The sequence below is a fragment of the Podarcis bocagei genome (genome assembly GCF_964188305.1).
Source record: "Podarcis bocagei genome assembly, chromosome: 5".
NCBI lineage: Eukaryota > Metazoa > Chordata > Lepidosauria > Squamata > Lacertidae > Podarcis > Podarcis bocagei.
In genome coordinates, this window is record NC_138129.1 from 78,879,685 (window position 1) to 78,900,297 (window position 20,613).

At 43.2% G+C, this 20,613-nt stretch overlaps 1 protein-coding gene across 2 annotated transcripts in view; it reads left to right on the forward strand.

The window, feature by feature from the left end:
- ABCA4 (ATP binding cassette subfamily A member 4) overlaps nt 1–20,613 on the forward strand; it is a 97,227-nt gene that overhangs the window by 1,938 nt on the left and 74,676 nt on the right. The window contains exons 1-6 of one of the 2 annotated variants that reach the window (XM_081194922.1): nt 906–1,674; nt 4,566–4,709; nt 10,791–10,884; nt 12,933–13,074; nt 14,125–14,261; nt 17,593–17,720. In XM_081194922.1, the coding sequence (XP_081051048.1) occupies nt 4,644–4,709; nt 10,791–10,884; nt 12,933–13,074; nt 14,125–14,261; nt 17,593–17,720 (567 nt within the window). In that variant the 5' untranslated portion in view covers nt 906–1,674; nt 4,566–4,643. Of the gene's footprint in view, nt 1–905; nt 1,675–4,565; nt 4,710–10,790; nt 10,885–12,932; nt 13,075–14,124; nt 14,262–17,592; nt 17,721–20,613 lie in introns of those variants that run through there. The other variant, XM_081194921.1, reaches the window with a different exon arrangement.

Consider the following 20,613-nt stretch of genomic DNA (forward strand, 5'->3'; position numbering starts at 1 on the left):
AGTGTCCCACCCCTGCCTTCAGTTGTGAAAACAAGAGGCATCTTTGTTCCAATTCATGAAGGTCACAAACGTTTCAGGTGCTGCTTCTGCTGCCCCAATGTGATATAACAACAAGCTCTCCTCAGTTCTAGCCACTAAAGACAAGCTCTCAATGGTTACTCTCCTTTTACATGCATAAAAAAGGTAAAGGGACCCCTGACCATTAGGTCCAGTCGTGACCAACTCTGGGGTTGCGCACTCATCTCGCTCTATAAGCCGAGGGAGCTGGCGTTTGTACGCAGACAGCTTCCGGGTCATGTGGCCAGCATGACTAAGCTGCTTCTGGCGAACCAGAGCAGCACACGGAAACACCGTTTACCTTCCCGCCAGAGCGGTACCTATTTATCTACTTGCACTTTGACGTGCTTTCGAACTGCTAGGTTGGCAGGAGCAGGGACCAAGCAACGGGAGCTCACCCCATTGCAGGGATCTGAACCGCCGACCTTCTGATCGGCAAGTCCTAGGCTCTGTGGTTTAACCCACAGCGCCACCCGCGTCCCACTTTACATGCATACATATAGATAAATAATTTTATTTGTGTGGTGCTTTTCCACACCATACTCACGGTGGCCTACAACATGAAAAAATACATTACAGCATAACAAAAGTAGTCATAAAATAAAACATAAAAAATGCACAACCAAATCAAACAATTTACATCAGCGCAACGTTGCATTTGATCCCATGTTTCCACAGCTCCAAACTATGTTTAGATATTGGGAGCTGGAGCAGGTAGGTAAATAAATGTACAAGCCCCCATTCTCTGCTTCCCCACAATTTTAGCCGAATCATGCCTACATAGACTTCCAAAAACAAACTAAGGGGTCGTCACAAAGTTGGGGAAAAAGGCCACATCTATCCCGCCCCTAATTAAGGCACAGGTTCAGATGATTACCGGTATTTACTGATTTCTCACCCTTTGCCTTAAGGTCCCACGATGGGTTCCAACATTAAAGCAATGTTAAAAACGGTCTAAAACAACTTACGATAATTAAAAAAATAAGGTGGGATCTAAAAATATATACATCTCAAGTGTCAAAAGCCAGGGTAAAGAGGTGCATCTTCTGAATCTTCCAGAAGCTGTGTTATGAAGAAGCCACCACAAAGAATGCCCTCTCCCAGGCCACCCCTACCCTGAGGCTCTGAGGGCAGAGAAACTAGCAAGAGGTCTCAAGAGGATCTGTGTGGAAGGAGGGGACTTTAGCTGGAATTGATCCCTTTACAGAGGACAGCCTTCTATTTGAAAGGAGCAGGGTTTTTTTTTTTTATCTGGGGGGCATGCATACCCCTAAACATTTAGTGAATCTTTGTACTTTTGTCCATTTACTGTATTTATTTTTCCCCCGATCTGAACTATAAAATGGTGGTTTTCTTGAGTCAAAATGAGAGTACCCCTAAACATTTTAGGGGGGAGCACTGAAAAGGAGTATTCTGTTTGAAGGGCTATCTGGCCCAAGTAAGGAGTAACGATAAAAAGAACCCTAAGGAGGGATAAGCTTGGGGTCTTGAAGCCACCCCTCACAGCACCATCTGGGCAGTGAAGTGAGCAGGCTCACAGGAGACTTGGTTACAATGTTATGGCCTCCATTGTGGAAGGAGCTATGCCTTTAAATATCACTCGCTTGAGACTCACAGGTGAGAGAATGAGTACAGTACTTAGTTTCCACACAAGCTCTGCTTGCAGATTTCCCCGCAGGTGTCTGGGTGGCCTCTGTGATAAAAGGCTGCTAGGCTTGCTAGGCCTCTGGCCTGGTTCAGCAGAGCTCTTTTTGTGTTCTTCCACAGTATGGTGAGTTATCTTGTATTTACCTTTAAATTATGGAAATTGTTTCAGAATGTTCATCTGTACAGATAAATGAGCAGTTGCACATTTTATGAAAACCTGTGTGGGTTTTGTTTTTTGGGGTGGTCTAACTCGCCCTCCAAGCAGGAAATGTGTAAATGGCCACTCTGCCTCACACAAAGCTTTTGAGCCAAGAATGACTTGGCTCAAATCTCATTTCTAAAAATGGCTTTCTAAATGCTAAATTGCTACTATATACTAGTAAAATGCCACTTGTTAAGGGTGCTCTGGAGGAGGGTCTTCAAATATTGCGGGAACTCTATGGCATGCAGTTTGTGCAAAATGTCAACGTTGAGTGTGTAGCCCAGGGATGTCCCTATTTTTCAGTCAAAATAAAAAAAATCCTTCCTGTAGCACCTTAAAGACCAACTAAGTTAGTTCTTGGTATAAGCTTTCGTGTGCATGCACACTTCTTCAGATTCTTCAGGTATCTGAAGAAGTGTGCATGCACACGAAAGCTTATACCAAGAACTAACTTAGTTGGTCTTTAAGGTGCTACAGGAAGGATTTTTTTTATTTTGACTATGGCAGACCAACACGGCTACCTACCTATTTTTCAGTGACAGTTCTGGATTTACAGAAGCCATCTATTTTCATCTGAGAAATGTTGAAGGATATGGAGTTACCTGTCCCCTCAAGGCAGCCCTTTAAATGTTTTATTATGTTTGATATTGGAAGGTGCCCAGAGTGGCTGGGGTAAAATAATAATAATAATAATAATAATAATAATAATAATAATAATAATAATAATAATAATAGGACATCCCTATTTTCATTGGAAAAATGTTGGAAGGTATGGAGGACCTATTCTTGGACTTCAGCTCTCCTAAATACCATTGGTCATGCTGGCTGGGGCTGGTGGGAGTTGAAGTCCAGTGATATCTGGAGGGCTGCAAAGTCCCCACCCCTGACCTAGAATTATTTTGCCCCATGAAACTCTGACTGAAATATCCTAGGTTTAGCAGTTAGTCACAGCAAATCATGACACATACTTACAGTAGACATCTTGGGAAGTGGGATATAATATATATCTGTGTGCGAGGGAGAGACATCTCCAAAGACAAAGTAGATATCAAAACTATCTACTGAAGTGAAATCAGCATCTTGTGTAAGTTGCTGGGCTACCTGCCCAGTATAATTAGGAAGTAGTGAATTCAAGTACTTGGTGCCTCGGTGGATGTTTTTATTTACATCTTCATTTAAAAACAAACAAACCCAGGCACTGCTGAGCTCAGAAATCCCACTTGTTTTATCCAAAGCAGAAATAGGTCACAGGCACCGCCTAGGTGTGTGGTAACACCAACAAGCCAGCCCCCACTTCTCCAAATCAGATTTACAATTTAATTAAGGAAGATCTTTGTCCCGTCTAATCCCATATGTCAGATGCGGCCACAGTCTGTTGAAGGAGGAGACACACTTTCTAAACTTACCTTTACATTTGATTTACTGAAGACACAGTTAACGTATTCAGATTGCCATGCCTCAAATCTGAACGCTGTTCTCTCGGGAGGCCAACATTGTTTCACAAGAGCAGTTGGGAGGAAAATATGTTTTCCCATGGTCCAATTTAAGATTTGTCTTCTAGGATGTCCAGAAAAGGTGTCTGTGGTGATAAAGATGACATATAGATGGATGGAGACCACCCAGCCCTTGCGACATGAATGGCACTATAATGGTGAAAAAGTGAGGGGGTGGTGAGCTAGCAGTTTAAGGGTTGTGAACAGGGATTTACTCTGCAAATCTAGAACAAGCAATTGGAGGGATGATTATTGATCAACATGAGCATAAAAAAGTAAGCAGTATTTCTGTGATCATTAATAGGGAGAAGAAATGTCTGGTGTGTATTATAGCACTTTTAAGAGCCAGCATAGTCCTACAAACAGCTGAAAGACTATTCTAATTCATAGGAGCCAATTTTTGGTCCGCCAGATGCCTGGGACTTTCCTAGATCAGCAGTTTTGCAAATTCCTTCCTGACCAGCCACAAAAACAAGTACTCTCAATAGTTTTCTGTAGCTACTTTAGGTCAACTGTGTATTGCAGCCTTAGGCCGGGGGGATGGGACCTGTAGTCCTCCAGATATTGCTGGACTACAACTCCCATCATCCCTTCAGAGGTGTCCATGGGACACCATTCCTTTTCATTGAAAAATATTCCCCTGGATTTATGGTCAGACTAGACTCTGAGAGCATTCTGCTTGTGAGCATCCACAGGCATCTGGTTGGCTTCAGAAGAGGGAACAGTATGTAGGATTAGATAGACTTCAGCTGATCCAACAAGGCAATGCTTATAGTCTCTAACCCTAGAAGCGGTACGCCATACAGTATTTCTGAAACTTGGGTCTCAAGTTGTTGCTGGGCCACAACTCCCGTCATGGCTGACCACTGATCCTGCTAGCTAGGGATGATGGAAGTTGTAGTCCAACAACAGCTGGAGACCCAAGTTTGAGAGCAATTTGGTATTAATCCTACTCCTGACACCACACAAATACAAGCGCAGAGTTGGCCATTCCAGATCGCACAGTTTCGCTGTATTGTGATCTTCAGCTAAAGTACTATCAGCTTCCAACTTCTGGCTCAGCTGGAGTTTGCTTCATAGCTGAGTTTGACAAAACAAAATGAAATCCAGCCTGCAGTTCTGCAGCCATTCAGGAACATCTGCTTATAAGCTCACTTCTTTTTCAGGATTCAGCTGTCTGCAAGAAGATAACAGCAAAGGATTTCTATTCTCCAAGTCTGGGATGCTGCCAATGCATAAGAAGAATGAGTTTCCTCAGACAGGTCAGGCTTCTGCTATGGAAAAACTGGATACTGAGAAAAAGGCAGAAGGTAAGCCAGAGGGAAGGAGAGAGAGAGTGTGTTTAGTTTGAGAAAATGCAGTTAATTTGCTCAAGAGAAATTAAAATCACTTTGGGAAAATCAGTTCATTTGCTCAGGGCTTTTGCTGAGATGTGCTGAGTTAGTTAATCCATTCTGTTCCTAGGATATTTTTACAAAGTACATTTTAGAATCAGGTTCATGGTGTTGCGTTTTCTGACAACAACAAACTCGACATACTGGACTGTTTTGTCACTAAAAGTCTCAGTGAGGAAGAATACCAGCCCCCACCAACAGAGGAAGTGGTGACTAGGATTCACTTCCCCTTGAGGTCCAGCTATGCTTACATGAGAATCTATTGGCACACAGTACTGTGAAGATAAAAATAAATGGACTTTTGCTACAGGAAGCAAATGTCCAAAATACTTGAAATCTTTTCTTGTGCTTTGGTTCTTCAAAGATCAGAAATTTGCTACAAAAGCACCTCAACTCGAAAGCGGGCATCCCATGAGACTGTGGGCTAAATTACAGAACCCTGAACTGCAAATGTAGACAAATGTGCCCTGTTCCAGAAAAGGAAATTCACACACAGAGGGACAGCATGTGCATGCACCATCTCTGTCCACATCACAATGTTCACCTGAGTCTCATGGAGCTAGCTAGATCAGGGGTTCCCAGACTGGTGTCTGTGGACCACCAGTAGTCCACAATTTTAATTTAGAGGGCCTGCAGTGTGTTTGTGATTTATAACTGAAGACAAGGGGTGGATATTCGATCCCTCACATTGAAGATCCATATTGATTTTAATTGCGTGGGATTCAAATGGTAATACAATAAAGCGCAACACATAAGAAAAGAAGCAATTGAAAAGCACGGCGCATCTAGCAATAGCACATTACAATGGCTACAACAGGCAGCAAAATCATCCCACGGTCTGCCAAGACTCTCAGCAACTTCCAAGCGGTCCACAGGGAGAAATGTTTGGGAGTCACTGAGCTATAGGCATTCTTTTATGTGCATCCAGGTCCCCATTGAGAGCAATCGGCTAATAATGAGCTTCCCACAGCTGGTGTTGTCAGGAAACTAGGAAGGCCAGGGTTAAAATGAGGGTTGCTTTATAGCAAACACATGCCCTAGGTCAGAGATGGGGGACCTGTGCCACCCCTCTCTCAGATGCTGTTAGATTTCAGCTCCCATTACTTTTTCCTTTTGGCCATGTTGGTTGGGGCTGACGGAAGCTGGGAGTCCAACAACATCCATAGGGCCATAGGTTTCCCATCTCTGCTTTATATATAGCAGATTCCGGATTGAGTCATTCCTTGGCATCACCAATTTCAACAGCTCTTAAATAGCAGGGCTTGGAAAGACCTCTGTTTGAGACCTTGGAGCAGCAATCAGTGCCAGAGCAGAGCAGTCCTGGACTAGGTAATGCAGGTTCTGGCTCAGTATGTCAGCTCCACGTGTCCAATAAACTTGGCTATTTTGGAGAAGGCCTGCAATTAAGTTAGCAGAACAGATGCTCAGGAATTTGATTTCAGTACCAGAACTGATCCTTTCTTAGGCACCCCCTGCCACCCAAAATAGTCCTTCGTTTCAGCAGCCTAATTGGAAAGATAGAAAGAAAAGGTTGTTGCTGTTGTTTTAAAAACAGCACATCGGAAATCCTTGGTGCTTCAGCTAAGATGGCTCAGCCAGTAGAGCATGAGACTGTTAATTTCAGGGTCATGAGTTTGAGCCCCACATTGGACAAAAGATTCCTGCATTGCAGGGGGTCGGACTCATGGCCCCTTCCAACTCTTACAAATCACGCAGAGAGCTGATCTTGCCTACTTTCTGCCCATCTCTGCAATAATGGATCTCCCATGCAAAATTTCATTTAGGCAACACGTATTTAATAGTGGTGTCCAATGGCAGCTTAGAATTCTGCAAAATGATTGTTTTTAGTATTGTTTAGTCTCAAGCTCAGTAAAATCTTAAACCAAAGATTTCTCATTTTGTGGAGTGGCATCATTTAGCGGGCTGGGGTGTGGGCTTGGAAGGCATGGACAAACATATATATATATATATATATATATATGACAAAGTTGAAACTTGAAAAGTGGAGAAGGAAGGGAGCCATCTTTTCTTTTCTTTTCTTTTCTTTTCTTTTCTTTTCTTTTCTTTTCTTTTTTGTAAAGACTTCTCAGGATTTCTGATCATGCTTCCTGGTGATACAGTGTGGAAAGCATTGACAAGCAGCATTTCTAAGAAGCCTCAAGCTGTTAACCTCCCTCCTTTCCCCTCTTCAAAAAGAACATTTCAAATTCCTGGCCTTGACCTTATTTTTTCATCAAGATGACCTTTTTTGTGTGTCTTGAGATGTTTTAAGATACTGGATCTGATCCAGAAAAGTCACTGGGTTCTGGCATTTTGCTGAATCAGGCGGGAAAGCTCAGAGCACCTTTCACAGCGCCAGAGCCTCCAAGGTTTATATTATATGAGGGCATTCCAATTACTGTACGTGAGAAACACAGCGAAGAGGAAGTGATTCTGAATGGGGCAATTTGAAACACTGCTCTTTTGTTTTTTTCATCCTGAGGCATCGGGAAGAAGGATTTCTGTCTCCAGTTAGAACATCTGGGTCCTTTCATTCAAAGCTCCCAAACTCAAAACACTTGCTGAGGCATTTCCAGGGGGTGGGGTGGAGGAGATTAGAAAGCCTCGGGCAAACATTGCTGCAATTTTTTAAAAAAAATCTGATTTATGTGTGAGACTTGCTGGGCCCATCTCATCATAGTTTGAAGTGAAGTGATGATAACAACAACAACAACAACAATAATAATAAGGCGGGAGGGATTGTTGAGCATGACAGCAGGCACTGACTAGTTCTTAAAACAGTGGCTAACAGCACAATCTTTTGCCATGATAGCTAATGAGTAAGTCCCACATTCTTAAATGGGACCTACTCCTTAATAAGTGTGTTTTGAATTGAAGAAAACTCTAATGCATACTTATGCTATTGATATGATGGACACTTGGAAATAATTGCTACTAAATTCTATTGGGCTGAACATGTAAGTATGCATAGTGGTGGAGTTTACACTTTGCATCCAGAAGATCCCAGATTGCTCTCTAGTAATGTGGACAGGTGGCCATGATTCTAGGACAGCTCACCTCACCACCCACCATCCATGTATGGCAGCACATCAGTGGCATTGTAACCTTATTCTACACTGTGGTTTGTTTGTCAGTCAAGGCCTGGTCTAACTTTTCAGTGTTGTGGTTAAGGAACTCATAGGATGGTAATTAGTGGGTATTCAGTGTAGCAAGATAACCTCAGCATGAATAATTATCATTATGTGTCGGTGGGGAGGCAAAGATCTGAATATGGTTTGCCAAATGTCACGGCAGCTTTGTGTATTAATTCCCTCAAACTACTTTGTGGCTTCTTTTCACGTAAGAAATAATGTGAACGTTTCTTTTCTTTTACCTTGCTGCTTAAAATAATAAATATATAATGATGTATAAAGCAAAAGCACACCAATAACACATTGGAGAAGTCTTAATGAAACAGCACTTGACCCAATTCTACAAAAAATCCACAAACAGCAAGACCAAAAGCTCATAAAACGGCAATAAAAATGCCGGCAAGGAACAGCCTCAATAAGACCAAAAAAAATAATAATAGTCAGCTAGAAGCTTTATTTTAGAAAGAGATCTTAAGCAGACACTTAAAATCATTCAGCGTCAGGGCTAGGTGAGTCTCTCCTGGAATGCCATTTGACAAGATGGAAGCCACCAGAGAAGGCCCTGATCCTTGCGACTACTTTCCACATAGGTCAGATGCATAGCTGTCAACGTTTCCCTTTTTTTAAGGGAAATTCCCTTATTCCGAATAGGATTCCTTGCAAGAAAAGGGAAAAGTTGACAGCTATGGTCAGATGGTAGACAGATCTGGAGCAAGGCTAGATGTGGGGATGAACATAAGGTGCTCCATAAGATATCCAGGTCAGTTAGGGTTTGAAAGGTTAAAGCCAGCACCAGAAACAAACCATGTTGGCAACCAACATAGATCAGGCAAAAAATGGACATATTATGTTCTGAAATCCTTATTCCAGTTAAGAACCTTGTGGCAGCATTTTGCAGTTTCTGGATACCTCAAGGGCAATCCCGTGTAGAGCAGATTTCAGTATTCTAACCAGGAGTTGACTGGAGCAAAAATAACAGTAGTGAGATCCAGTTGCATTCACAGTCAGTGTCATGTCTAGTTTTACTCAAAGACAGACACTGAACTATTTTATTTTTGTGGAATATTCATTTGTTTTCTAACCCTTAACGGACTAGTGTTAATATAATAACCTTTTTAATCTTCAAGAATGAGGGGGTGAAATGATTATGTAAGGCCAGCATAGCTCTAAAAGCTTATACACCTGCATCCTTATCAACTTTTGAGCAAAGATAATATTTGTATACAGAACTGAACTTGCTTAACTCAACATATATAAAGCTGGTGAGAAAAATATCTGTACTTTGACAAGCTAGTGCTTGGAATGCAGAGCGCTTCCTTTTCCGGTGTGTCATAAGGCTTGCTCTGTTCATTTAATATAAATGGGGAAGAGTATCGCTTCCCTATGATCATGTCTTCCAGTAATTTAATAGTGGTGTGAAATCATTGCACACACCCTCCACAGGCAGTAACCAGTGATGTAGAAAACCATAACCATGAGGATGACAAATCGTTCATCTGCTTTAACTATCTATTACCTAGTGACTCGGAGCAGAAGGGTAGGGTGGCAGTAGCTACACATTTTAAGTAATATGCAGTTTGCATATGAGCAATTGAAAATAGTAAATTCCACACTAAGTATTCAAATGCAGGCACAATTTTCATCTTTATATTACAGTAGGAAGCTAGAAAACATATACCAATGATACCTATAGTCAAATCACTGTCAAATCTACTTAAAGATGACAGGGATTGAACCTGAAACCTTCTGCATGCAAAGCAGATGCTCTAAGCTAAAGTCCTTTTCAAAGCCATTTCTGCTTTTTTGTGATGATGTATTGAGGGCCATCTTGTGCATTATACAGTGACAAACACAGGTTTAGTGCTAGGCATGCTCTAAACAAGGAGTGCACCCAAGTATGGCTTTCTGTAGAGAAGTATGACCCTGTAGAGATATACATGTTTTCAGCAGCCAGTTTCTCCCGTTCATGTTTTATATTTAAGGTGCACACTTAAAATTTATTATGAAGCTTGTGAAGAGCCATCATAATGAAGCTACCCGCATTTTTCACAATGGTTTTATAATTCCATGGGTCAATGTTGCTTATTGATGGGGCAGAAGGCAGTCCAACAGTAGGTTGAGCCAGAGCCAGTGAGAAGTGGAGCCAGAACCCATGACAGGCATGGCCAAGCCATTCTACCTTTTGTCCCCATCCTCCTTTCTTTTGACATCTACAATGGCAAAACAAAGACAAAGGAGAGGCACTGGTTATGTGTAAGAAGGCAGATGGGCTTGAAGGAATCAAGACTGAGTTTCATGGAGCATTGTCCCATCTGTCCTAATGGAGCAGACTCCAGTGTCATGGATTGGTCGGTCACTCAAGACTGAGCTATTGAACAGCCTTTCCAGCTGTCTATGAGACTTTTTTCTCCCATCAAGCTAAGCCAAACCATCGCTTAGTGCAAGTCTTCCAGAGTGGATCTTGCAGCTGCTTTGTTCTTTCCCAGACCTTTTTGCTGTTGCACCATGCTGATCTGAGCCAGGTTTAGCATGTCATCTAAACCCTGGTTTGTGGTTAAGCTCTCTCCACAATAAATATAAGCTAAAACCAAAAACAAACCTTGGTTACAGCTTATGGTTAGTCTGCAGAGAGAGCTTATCCATGAGTCTGGATTCAGACAACATGCTAAGCCCAAACCTTGGCTTAACTTAGCTCAGTGTACTAGCAAAAAGACCCAGGGAGGAGCCAAGGAGCTGCAAGCAGCCACATATTAATACTTGATTGTATACTGGGATGGCAGAATCATGTTTGATCAGACACTTCTGTGATTGGTGAAAGTCACAATGTCTTCAGATTGCATCATTAACTCATCCATCTTTTTTTCAGCTTCGTCTTCTGGTTGAACTTGTGTGGCCTATGTCCTTGTTTCTTATCCTTGTCTGGCTGAGGAGCGCCAACCCACTCTATCGCCAACATGAATGTAAGAGCATCATTGGTAATGGAAACAACTTTTGGCATGCAACGCTTCTTGCTTAGGCTTTGAGTAAATCAAAGCGGCCTAGGTTTCTGTTACATGCTTACAAGTTAGGTCTTGTTTTACCTGCTGGTAAGCAAGGAAGCAGATACAACAACATTTATCTTGAGCCAGTCCTGTATGTTGTGGGGACAGGGTTGAGTGCCACCAACCTGGAGCTCCCCATATTGAAAGAACATGTTAGGTGGCATCATTAGGATGGAATTTATTTGCCCCATGCCTGCTCTGATTCCCTACGATCGCCTATCTGTTACTGGGGAAACTGAGGTTGATGGAGCCTATCACTCTTCCCATGGCCTGTAGCTTGGGCCTTGATAGCAAATGTTTACTAGAAAAGTACAATGGGCATGATATAATGTTTTTGAGCTTTGCTGATGGAAGTAATTACATACTTTGCTAGAGCTCCCATAATATTGCACCAGTACACTAGGTCTAGGGGATTAATGTGGATGAATCATCTTGCCCTTGACTCCTACGCTTGTCCCTTTCTGCCCATTTAATCTACTGTCGTGGTTTTACCCTCGTCACTGCATCTCTTTGCGCCTGAAAGAGTTCCCTTCCACATAATTGGCGCAAAGTACATGCCAGCTGAGCTCACTAACCAGCCTATTGTCATTGACCATGGTCAGAATGCAGTCTGGTTTGTTATCAAAGGGAAGGAGATGTCAATCTGATTTTTTAACCATGTACTATTTGTGGAAGTGAACCATAATAATAATAATAATTTATACCCTGCCCATCTGGCTGGGTTTCCCCAGCCACTCTGGGCGGCTTCCAACAAAATATTAAAGATACAATAAAACATTAGATATTAAAAACTTCCCTATTCTAGAGAAAGCACCCTTCCCCCTAAGCATTGTATTCTTCTTATTTGTTTTGCCTGTATCTTTAGTCACTTCAAAAGCTAAGATTTTCCAAACCACTGGAGCTGACTTTGAGTTTGATATGTTTTCAGATTTCACTTTGCAGAATACTTTTTAGTAACTTAAATCTTGCCTTGTTGTTAAGGTAGCAATGTTAAATACCAACTTACCAAATTTTATGCCTCCCCCTCCCACCCCAAAGTTCCTAAATCAAACAGAATGTACATGGTAAGCAAAAATATTCAGACTTAAGAGAATATAAATTTGAACTTTTCAATCAAACACAATGTAGAAAAACACTGGAATATTTCCCCTTCCACCAAAATCCATTTTGGATCTAAGAACCATACAGCATTGACTTCACTATGCTCCCACTGAAATGAAAGGGGCACTCACTATAATTTTATTGAAGTCAGAGTTAAAATAAATTCATATGTGTAGGAAAAGCATGCCACAGAATGGTGCCTGATCTGTCCAGGTTCATAGTGCAAGTGTGGAACTTCATATTTTTGAAAAATCCCCTCATTCAAAAATAAATAGACGCCAATCTTATAGAGATGGCACATATCAGAAACTTTAGCTCTGGCATGCTAGCTTATCATGTGCAGGAATTAAGTGGTGGTGGTGATCACAGAATGGGCTCCTTTGAGAGGGGGCAGGGTAGATATTCAATCAATCAATCAATCAATCAATCAATCAATCAATCGCATAAATCAAAGAATGGTAGGTCAGCCTTCCCCAACTTGGTGCCTTCCAGATGTGTTGGACTACAACTCCCATCAGCCCCAGTTAACACAGCTGAGTCAATGGGAATTGTCCAAAACAGGCATAGGCAAACTCGACCCTCCAGATGTTTTGGGACTACAACTCCTATCATCCCTAGCTAACGGGACCAGTGGTCAGGGATGATGGGAGTTGTAGTTCCAAAACATCTGGAGGGCCGAGTTTGTCTATGCCTGGTCCAAAACATCTGGAGGGGCCATGTTGGGGAAGGTTGTGCTCTTCCAATTAACCTTTTAATAAAACTGATGTGCCTTAATCTAATATGCCACCGGATAGCTCAGTTGGTTAGTATCTATGTAAGCAGTTTTAGCTATGTTTATTTCCTCCTTTTTTGTTTCTCATATCAAGGTCACTTCCCAAACAAGGCGATGCCCTCTGCAGGAACTTTGCCGTGGCTACAGGGCATCTTCTGTAACATGAACAACCCTTGCTTCAAAAGCCCAACCCGTGGAGAGTCTCCAGGTGTCGTATCAAACTACAATAATTCTATGTAAGCTGACAGCGACTCTTGCATCTTGGGGAGGGAGAGAAATCTGCCCATGTTATAGGCTTCCATGTTCTACTGTGAAATTGTAGCTGAGGGCCGTAACTCAGTGGTAGGGTGTTTGCAGAAAGTTCCTGGCGGCTCAGTCTTCAGCATCTCCAGGGGAATGGGCCAATTAACTTTGAACCGCAAAATTAGACAGAGAATGTCCCCTGTCTAAAACCCTGGAGAACCACAGTCAGTCAGTGTGGACAATACTTAGCTAGTTGAGCCATGCTCTGATTCTGTATAAGGCACCTTCCTGTGTTTCTGTGCTCCCTAACGTTGCCTCTTATATATTACTGCATGAAAAACAACCCCCTGATGAGCTCACAGAGTGTGACCCAATTTTGTGTTGTTCAATAAGAGGCTAGGTAGAACTCATGTGACATAGGCTTATTTTTCTTATTGTTTTTTTTATCAGTGACTTTAAATATTGTTGCTGCCCACTCTGTGATTTAGACGAAGGGCAGGTTATAAATATATGTACGACTGTGTACACAGCATACATTTAAATCACATGGCCTCCCCCAAAGGATCTTGGGAACTGTAGTTTAAGGGTGTTGAGACTGTAGCTCTGTCCCCAGGATTCTTTGGGGCTGATGGAGAATGTGGTTTTAATCTCTTTTGATTTTATGGTGTGGATAGGACCATCATGGTAATGGGGTCAGGTGAAGGACACAGCCCCATCACCAGGGTTGAAGTTAAGAGTCAACTGCTTGTCCAGTCACCCTGCTTGTAAATGTAAGGAGGGGGTACTATCTTGTCTTCAGGGTTATATGTCATATTTTTTCCATAGCCCTGTTGGTGGGCATAAGTAGAAAGGCGTAGCACAGCTCACCTGCAGGTTAGAGGGCTCCAGTCTGGTGGGAAAGGCAACTGGCTGCTGTGATTACTTTCTCCACACATGTGCCCAGCAATGCTGCCTGCTGCCATGATATGGGGACCTCCTTTGGGAAATGTAGCAATCCATGCTAAGCAGCCTTTCTCCTCCTCCTGCTCCCCCACCTCCTTCAGTTTAGCAAGAGTGTACAAAGATGCTCAAGAACTATTGCTGAATGCACACGCAACAGAACTGGGCCGACTCTGGGAAGAACTACGCTCCATGACCCAGTTTATGGAAACCATGAGGACAAATCCCGAAAGGATTGCAGGTAATAATAGTTCTCTGTCATTTGGAGAAAAGCTGTTAATTATTTCCTTGCTCAGAAGATAAGCAGCGGTCACACATTTTCAACTTGATTAACCTGCAGTTTTTGCCAGTGACACAGTAATGAGACTCCCAGTCCCTCACTCCAGGTGCCTCTGGTCTCTGCTGCTTCCCTTCCCATCTGCTATCATATCCACCTGCCTGTCTCAGCTCCCAGCTTCCACAATTCACGTGGGCTCAGATTCTTACTTGGGCTTGACTTTGCCTCTCGGTCAGTGGTGAAAGTCTGGTCCCCACCCCCACCCCGGTGTTTTTGAGCCAAACTTCCTACACTTCCTGACCTCCTGTGCTCTTAACCTGAGACCCTTCCACTCCCCTTCATCTGTGCCAACAGCTTGTGCAAATACAGCAGTAATCCATTCACTCATTTGGTCAATAGACACAGTAATTTCTTTTCGGTTCAATTCTATACACAGCTATTGGGCTTAGGTTGGTTGGTGTGTGTGTGTGTATGTATGTAGCAGAGATGGGGAAATTGAGGCTCTCCAGCTGTGGTAGAACTGCAACTCCCATGATATCTGACTTTGACTATGCTGGCTGGGGTTGATGGGCATTGAGTCTGGAGGGCTGCAGGCTCCCTATTCCAGTTGCACAGGATTGCAGCTTTCATCCACAAGTTAGATTTTCTGGGTCAGTGACACATCAAGTCCAGACAACTCTACAGCACGCTGTCACAATGCAGGTTACAGGAGACCCCATTGTAACTCATCAAGCCAAAGAGCACTTGGCAAGCCTCACCTTTATGCTGCCTGCAGGGTCTGCAAAAAAAAGGGTAGGTGGTTCAGTGTCATAGCTACCAGAGGGTGGGGAGCTAGATGGGTGTTTTTGCCCCGGATGAAGCCTCCAGAGGGGAGCCACTGAGGCTCCCAGCGTCTGTGTGTGTGCGTAAGCAAAAGTGCATGCAGGGAGTGCCAAACTGGGTCTTTGACCCAGGTGAAATAAAGCCTAGTTTCACCCCTGGGTAGGTACAGCTGGTGAGCTGCATTCTGCTTGGTGGGTCACAAATTGCATAGGCCTTCATGAGTTGGTTGAGCACCAGCACAAAGTCCATGTCTGGTCAACCGTTCCCTAAGGACATGCTTTTCTTGTTAAAGAGGTTCTTAGCCCACTTGCAGGCTTATGTTCAATGGTGAAAATAACAGTGCAAACAGATTCTTACTAATCTTTCAGTTCTGTCAGAGATTGTGGCTGCTTACCTCTGTCCAGTCTGATGAGAGAGCAGATGCAGATATTCTGAGCGTATTTTTTTTGCAGGTTTTTGAAGAATTGCAAGGAGTAGGCCCCTAGGAAAGCTCCTAGAAAATTAGGCCACAGCAGGTTCTCCTGCTTGATTGGGAGAAGTCTACTCTGTAGTTTACTTAGCATAATGATTAATCCAGCCCTGGTCATGAGAAACTAATTGGAGGAATTCGGGACTCCCTACAAGGAAACAGGTCTTTGGGAGGTGAACTGAAGAAAGAGATTACAAAACCATTTCTCCTTGAGTAAGTGACTGAAAACACACACACACACACACACACACACACACACACCAAACTACAAAACACTCAAGAGCTTTGAAGCTCACAGTTCCAGGGCCACACTCCAGGCCTTTTTTTTGGAACTTTCTTCCATTCTTTGAAATCCCAGGTCTGCATTTTATGAGCACGCCAACCCCATTCAACATTCAGAAAAATAAACAAGCGTGGTCCAAATGCCAAGTCTCTTGTGTAATGTGCAATACAACTGTCATTTCACATTCAGGCACCTTTTTAAAAATAAAATAAAGAGTCTTAAACGCTGTTTGTTTTTAAATGAATGCACTTCTTTTAGGCCAGTATTTCCCAAACTTCTTAAGTTCACCCCCTGCCCTCCATTTCAAACTTACTCTACCTCCTGCCTCTCTCCCAATCCAGCACTGCCTAGTACGAGTGTGGAGCAATTCTCACATGGTTCCTGCTGTGCAGCGATTTCGATGTGGATAGGGCCTGCATTGGCATTAGGCAGCGGAATAGAGCAAAACGTTTCTGGCGCTTCCTAAAACGGCGTATCAGGAAGCACCGTTGGAACAAAGCAGACGTTTCTTCCAAATTTGGCGGAGAATGATGGGGCAATTGAGGGAGCTGTCAGCCCCACATGATTCAGTGTTGATCCTCTGCTAGAGGGCATGTGTCACCCACACCTTGGCTGATGGGAAGAAGAAAGGCTGTCTCAGCATCTTATCTCCCCTTTTGGGTGTCCCACTTTCTCCCAAGGGGACCCAACCCCACTAGTTCGAGTACTAGTGTTTTTAGACAAAGCTGGTGTCTAATGCAGGCAGAGAAATAGAGCAACAGCTCTGGGGAATTAATCTCTATCTAGATTACTTTTGTTCTATGTATGTCTCAACTCCTCAGTTGTAACTTCTCAGTTGTATCTTCTTTAAATAATATTGTAATAGGCAATATTTTCTGGGGTGAAAGGTGGGGGAACTCACCATGAAAGTTGTTTGTTTGTTTGTTGCAGGCCCAGTACCACACACACACACACACACACAGAGAGAGAGAGAGAGGGGGGGGGCAGTGGCTAAATGTAAAATGTGATTAATAACCTCAAGCAGACAATGATTTGGATTAGAAACGGGCACAACTTTATTGATTACAGATTTTTTTGGCTCAGGAATTGGGTGTATATCAGGCACAGGCAAACTCGGCCCTCCAGATGTTTGGGGACTACAACTCCCATTATCCCTGACCACTGGTCCTGTTAGCTAAGGATGATGGGAGTTGTAGTCCCAAAACATCTGGAGGGCCAAGTTTGCCTATGCCTGGTGTATATCTATTTCAGCCTCTGCCCCAAACATAAAATTAATTAATTTTTAGAAGGTAAGGGAACTCAGTGCCCTCCAAGTTCCTGCTCAAAAAAACCCCTTGCCTTTAAAGTACATTTTCCCCTCAAAGAATTCTGGGCACTGTAGTTTTACCCTTCCCAGAGTTACAATTCCCAGCAACCCTTAACAAACTACCGTTCCCAGAATTCTTTGAGGGTGTGCTTTAAATGTGTTTTAAAGGTATAGTGTCTACGCAACCTTCAAAGCCCTTGGCATGCATTATCTCACAATTTTTTTACCACAATCTTGTGAGGTTGGCCAGTGGAGTTGGGTGTGGGCCCAAGAGTCAGAAACAATGGTTTCCTTAAAGCCATGGAATAAATTTGTGGTTCTAGCTCAAGCTCAACCACTGTACTGGCTTTCTTAAAGCCACCATGGTGCACCAACTCTTAATAGGCCTCTTGTCCTTTTTGTCTTCTTCACACAGGAAGAGGAATACGAATCCAGGACATCCTGAAAAATGGGGAGAACCTAACTAAGTTTCTGCGTGAAGATGCGCGTCTTCCTGACATGGTGGTTCACCACCTGATGAATGCTCAAGTGAGACCTGAACAGGTGAGTCTTGTAAATATTGCAGCAAACGCACTCATGTTAATATTCTTACAGTATTTTTCTGCTGTCAGTACCCATAGGTTCATAGAATCATAGAATCATAGAATCATAGAATCATAGAGTTGGAAGAGACCACAAGGGCCATCGAGTCCAACCCCCTGCCAAGCAGGAAACACCATCAGAGCACTCCTGACATATGGTTGTCAAGCCTCTGCTTAAAGACCTCCAAAGTAGGAGACTCCACCACACTCCTTGGCAGCAAATTCCACTGTCGAACAGCTCTTACTGTCAGGAAGTTCTTCCTAATGTTTAGGTGGAATCTTCTTTCTTGTAGTTTGGATCCATTGCTCCGTGTCCACTTCTCTGGAGCAGCAGAAAACAACCTTTCTCCCTCCTCTATGTGACATCCTTTTATATATTTGAACATGGCTATCATATCACCCCTTAACCTCCTCTTCTCCAGGCTAAACATGCCCAGCTCCCTTAGCCGTTCCTCATAAGGCATCGTTTCCAGGCCTTTGACCATTTTGGTTGCCCTCCTCTGGACACGTTCCAGTTTGTCAGTGTCCTTCTTGAATTGTGGTGCCCAGAACTGGACACAGTACTCCAGGTGTGGTCTGACCAGAGCAGAATACAGTGGCACTATTACTTCCCTTGATCTAGATGCTATACTCCTATTGATGCAGCCCAGAATTGCATTGGCTTTTTTAGCTGCCGCGTCACACTGTTGGCTCATGTCAAGTTTGTGGTCAACCAAGACTCCTAGATCCTTTTCACATGTACTGCTCTCAAGCCAGGTGTCACCCATCTTGTATTTGTGCCTCTCATTTTTTTTGCCCAAGTGTAATACTTTACATTTCTCCCTATTAAAATTCATTTTGTTTGTTTTTGCCCAGTTCTCTAATCTGTCAAGGTCGTTTTGAAGTGTGATCCTGTCCTCTGGGGTGTTAGCCACCCCTCCCAGTTTGGTGTTCTTAAGGCAATGCATAGGCAATAAAATAACACAATTTTAAAAGCAATTAAAATTGATTAAAAACCAACCACCTTGAATGAAAAAACTAGAAACAAAAGCTCTGAAACGAAGGGCTGTAGCTCTCTGGTTGAGCATCTTCCTTGCATGCAGAAATTTCCAGGTTCAGTCCTTGGCATCTCCAGGTAGGGCTGCAAAGGACACCCACCTGAAACCCATTTAGCACTGCTGCTAGTCAGGATAGAAAATACTGCGCTAGGTGGGCCAGTGGTCTGACTGTATAAGACACCTTCCTATGATCCCATGATCCTGACAGCCAGCAACGGTTTATGCAACTATACTGCGGAATAAGTTATAAATGTCAAAGAACACCTACAGATCATTAATGAATTGCCTCCTGGAGTAAGAACACCTTCACCAGTCCTCAAAAATGAAGGAACAGGGACCCAAGGTGGGCCTTCATTGGAAGAGCAGATGCCATAATGGAAAAGACTCAGTCCCTGACCATCACTCCTGTCATCTGGGAAAAAGGTGGTACATGGAGCAGCATCTCTCCTATAGGCTTCAGGCAGCCAAAAAAAAAGGGGGGGGCATGCAGGATAATGTTTTTAATAAGATATGTAGGACTGTGTTATGTTGTCCCTAAAGCAGCCTATCTCACTTTATAGGTAGCCTCAAGAATAAAAGAGCCCATATCTGACAACCCAATAAATCAGTTGACTCTAAGATTTGACCATGGTTAGTGCTAACCAGTTGCTGTTCTCTTAACCCTGGTTAAGATCCCAGATGTATAGTAGAAGCCCATAAAATTTAGCTTATCTTGCCTATTTTTGTTCTCCGCCCCCCAAAAGGTGTGTGTAGGAGACCTGTTTTTCACTGTACAAGCTGAGCGGATGGAGAAAATGTTTTAGCCATGCCTCAGTCATGTGGCTGGTCAGAGCAGATGTTTACGCAGCCACAGGGAACACAAGCTATGGTTTGCAGACACTGTTTAAACAATAGTTTATAGGCGATCACTTAAGAGGAAATGCATTGCCACAAAAGAGGAACTGTGTCCCCCCACAAGAGAGGGTAAAAGCTTGTATAAAATTTGCACATGCTAATTTATATGTGTGGATGCAAATGCAGAAATAATTGCTGTAATTTAAACAAAGTAAAATACATCTTAGCAGTGGGAAAGACTTTGACCAGCAGGTGACATGTATGCCTGCTCAGTCTACAGTTCAAATGGCAGCTGCTGCTGAGCAACTGAAAAGCTATAGACTTAGCTTGAATATAGTCATGGCCACCTTAAACTACCCTATTGGTTTCACATCCTTGTTTGCAGCAAATCTTTAACCATTGGTTTGGTAATGAGACATAATACTTGGCCATTCTTCCAAAGCAATCCATGACTAAGGCACAAGTATTACCAGAAGTTGCCTTTATTGCTTTTGAGGCCTGCAGAGGCTGATGCTCAGTCATGGATACATGCCCAGTAAGGAAATTTTCATCCATGACTAGACCTGGCTTGGGCTCCCTCTGTGGTTGTCTATGCATCACTTTATCTCAATAGAAGTGTGAATGGGACCCCAATGCCCATGTTGTAGGAATGTTGAGAATCCACCACTCCTGATGTCAGTGAGGGCAGAGGTGGAAGGGCATTGTCAGGGCATTGTTCCAGGTGAATAGACTGGACCCTCGGATGACAGATCTCTTGTCTTGAATGCTCACCAAAATAATAGCACTTCGGCCAAAAAAATCCTTTGGTGGAAAATTGCAATCCCAGGTTATCTCCCAGCATTTCCTCCTCACAGATAGTTTGTATGTGATTCAGTCCAGGCTCTCATTGCCCCCTTCTGTCCTTGTGGCTTGGGAGCTGTGAGAAGAATGTTGCGCTTTTGAATGAGGCCGGCTGAATCAGATCTCTGGAACGAAAGCCTTTCT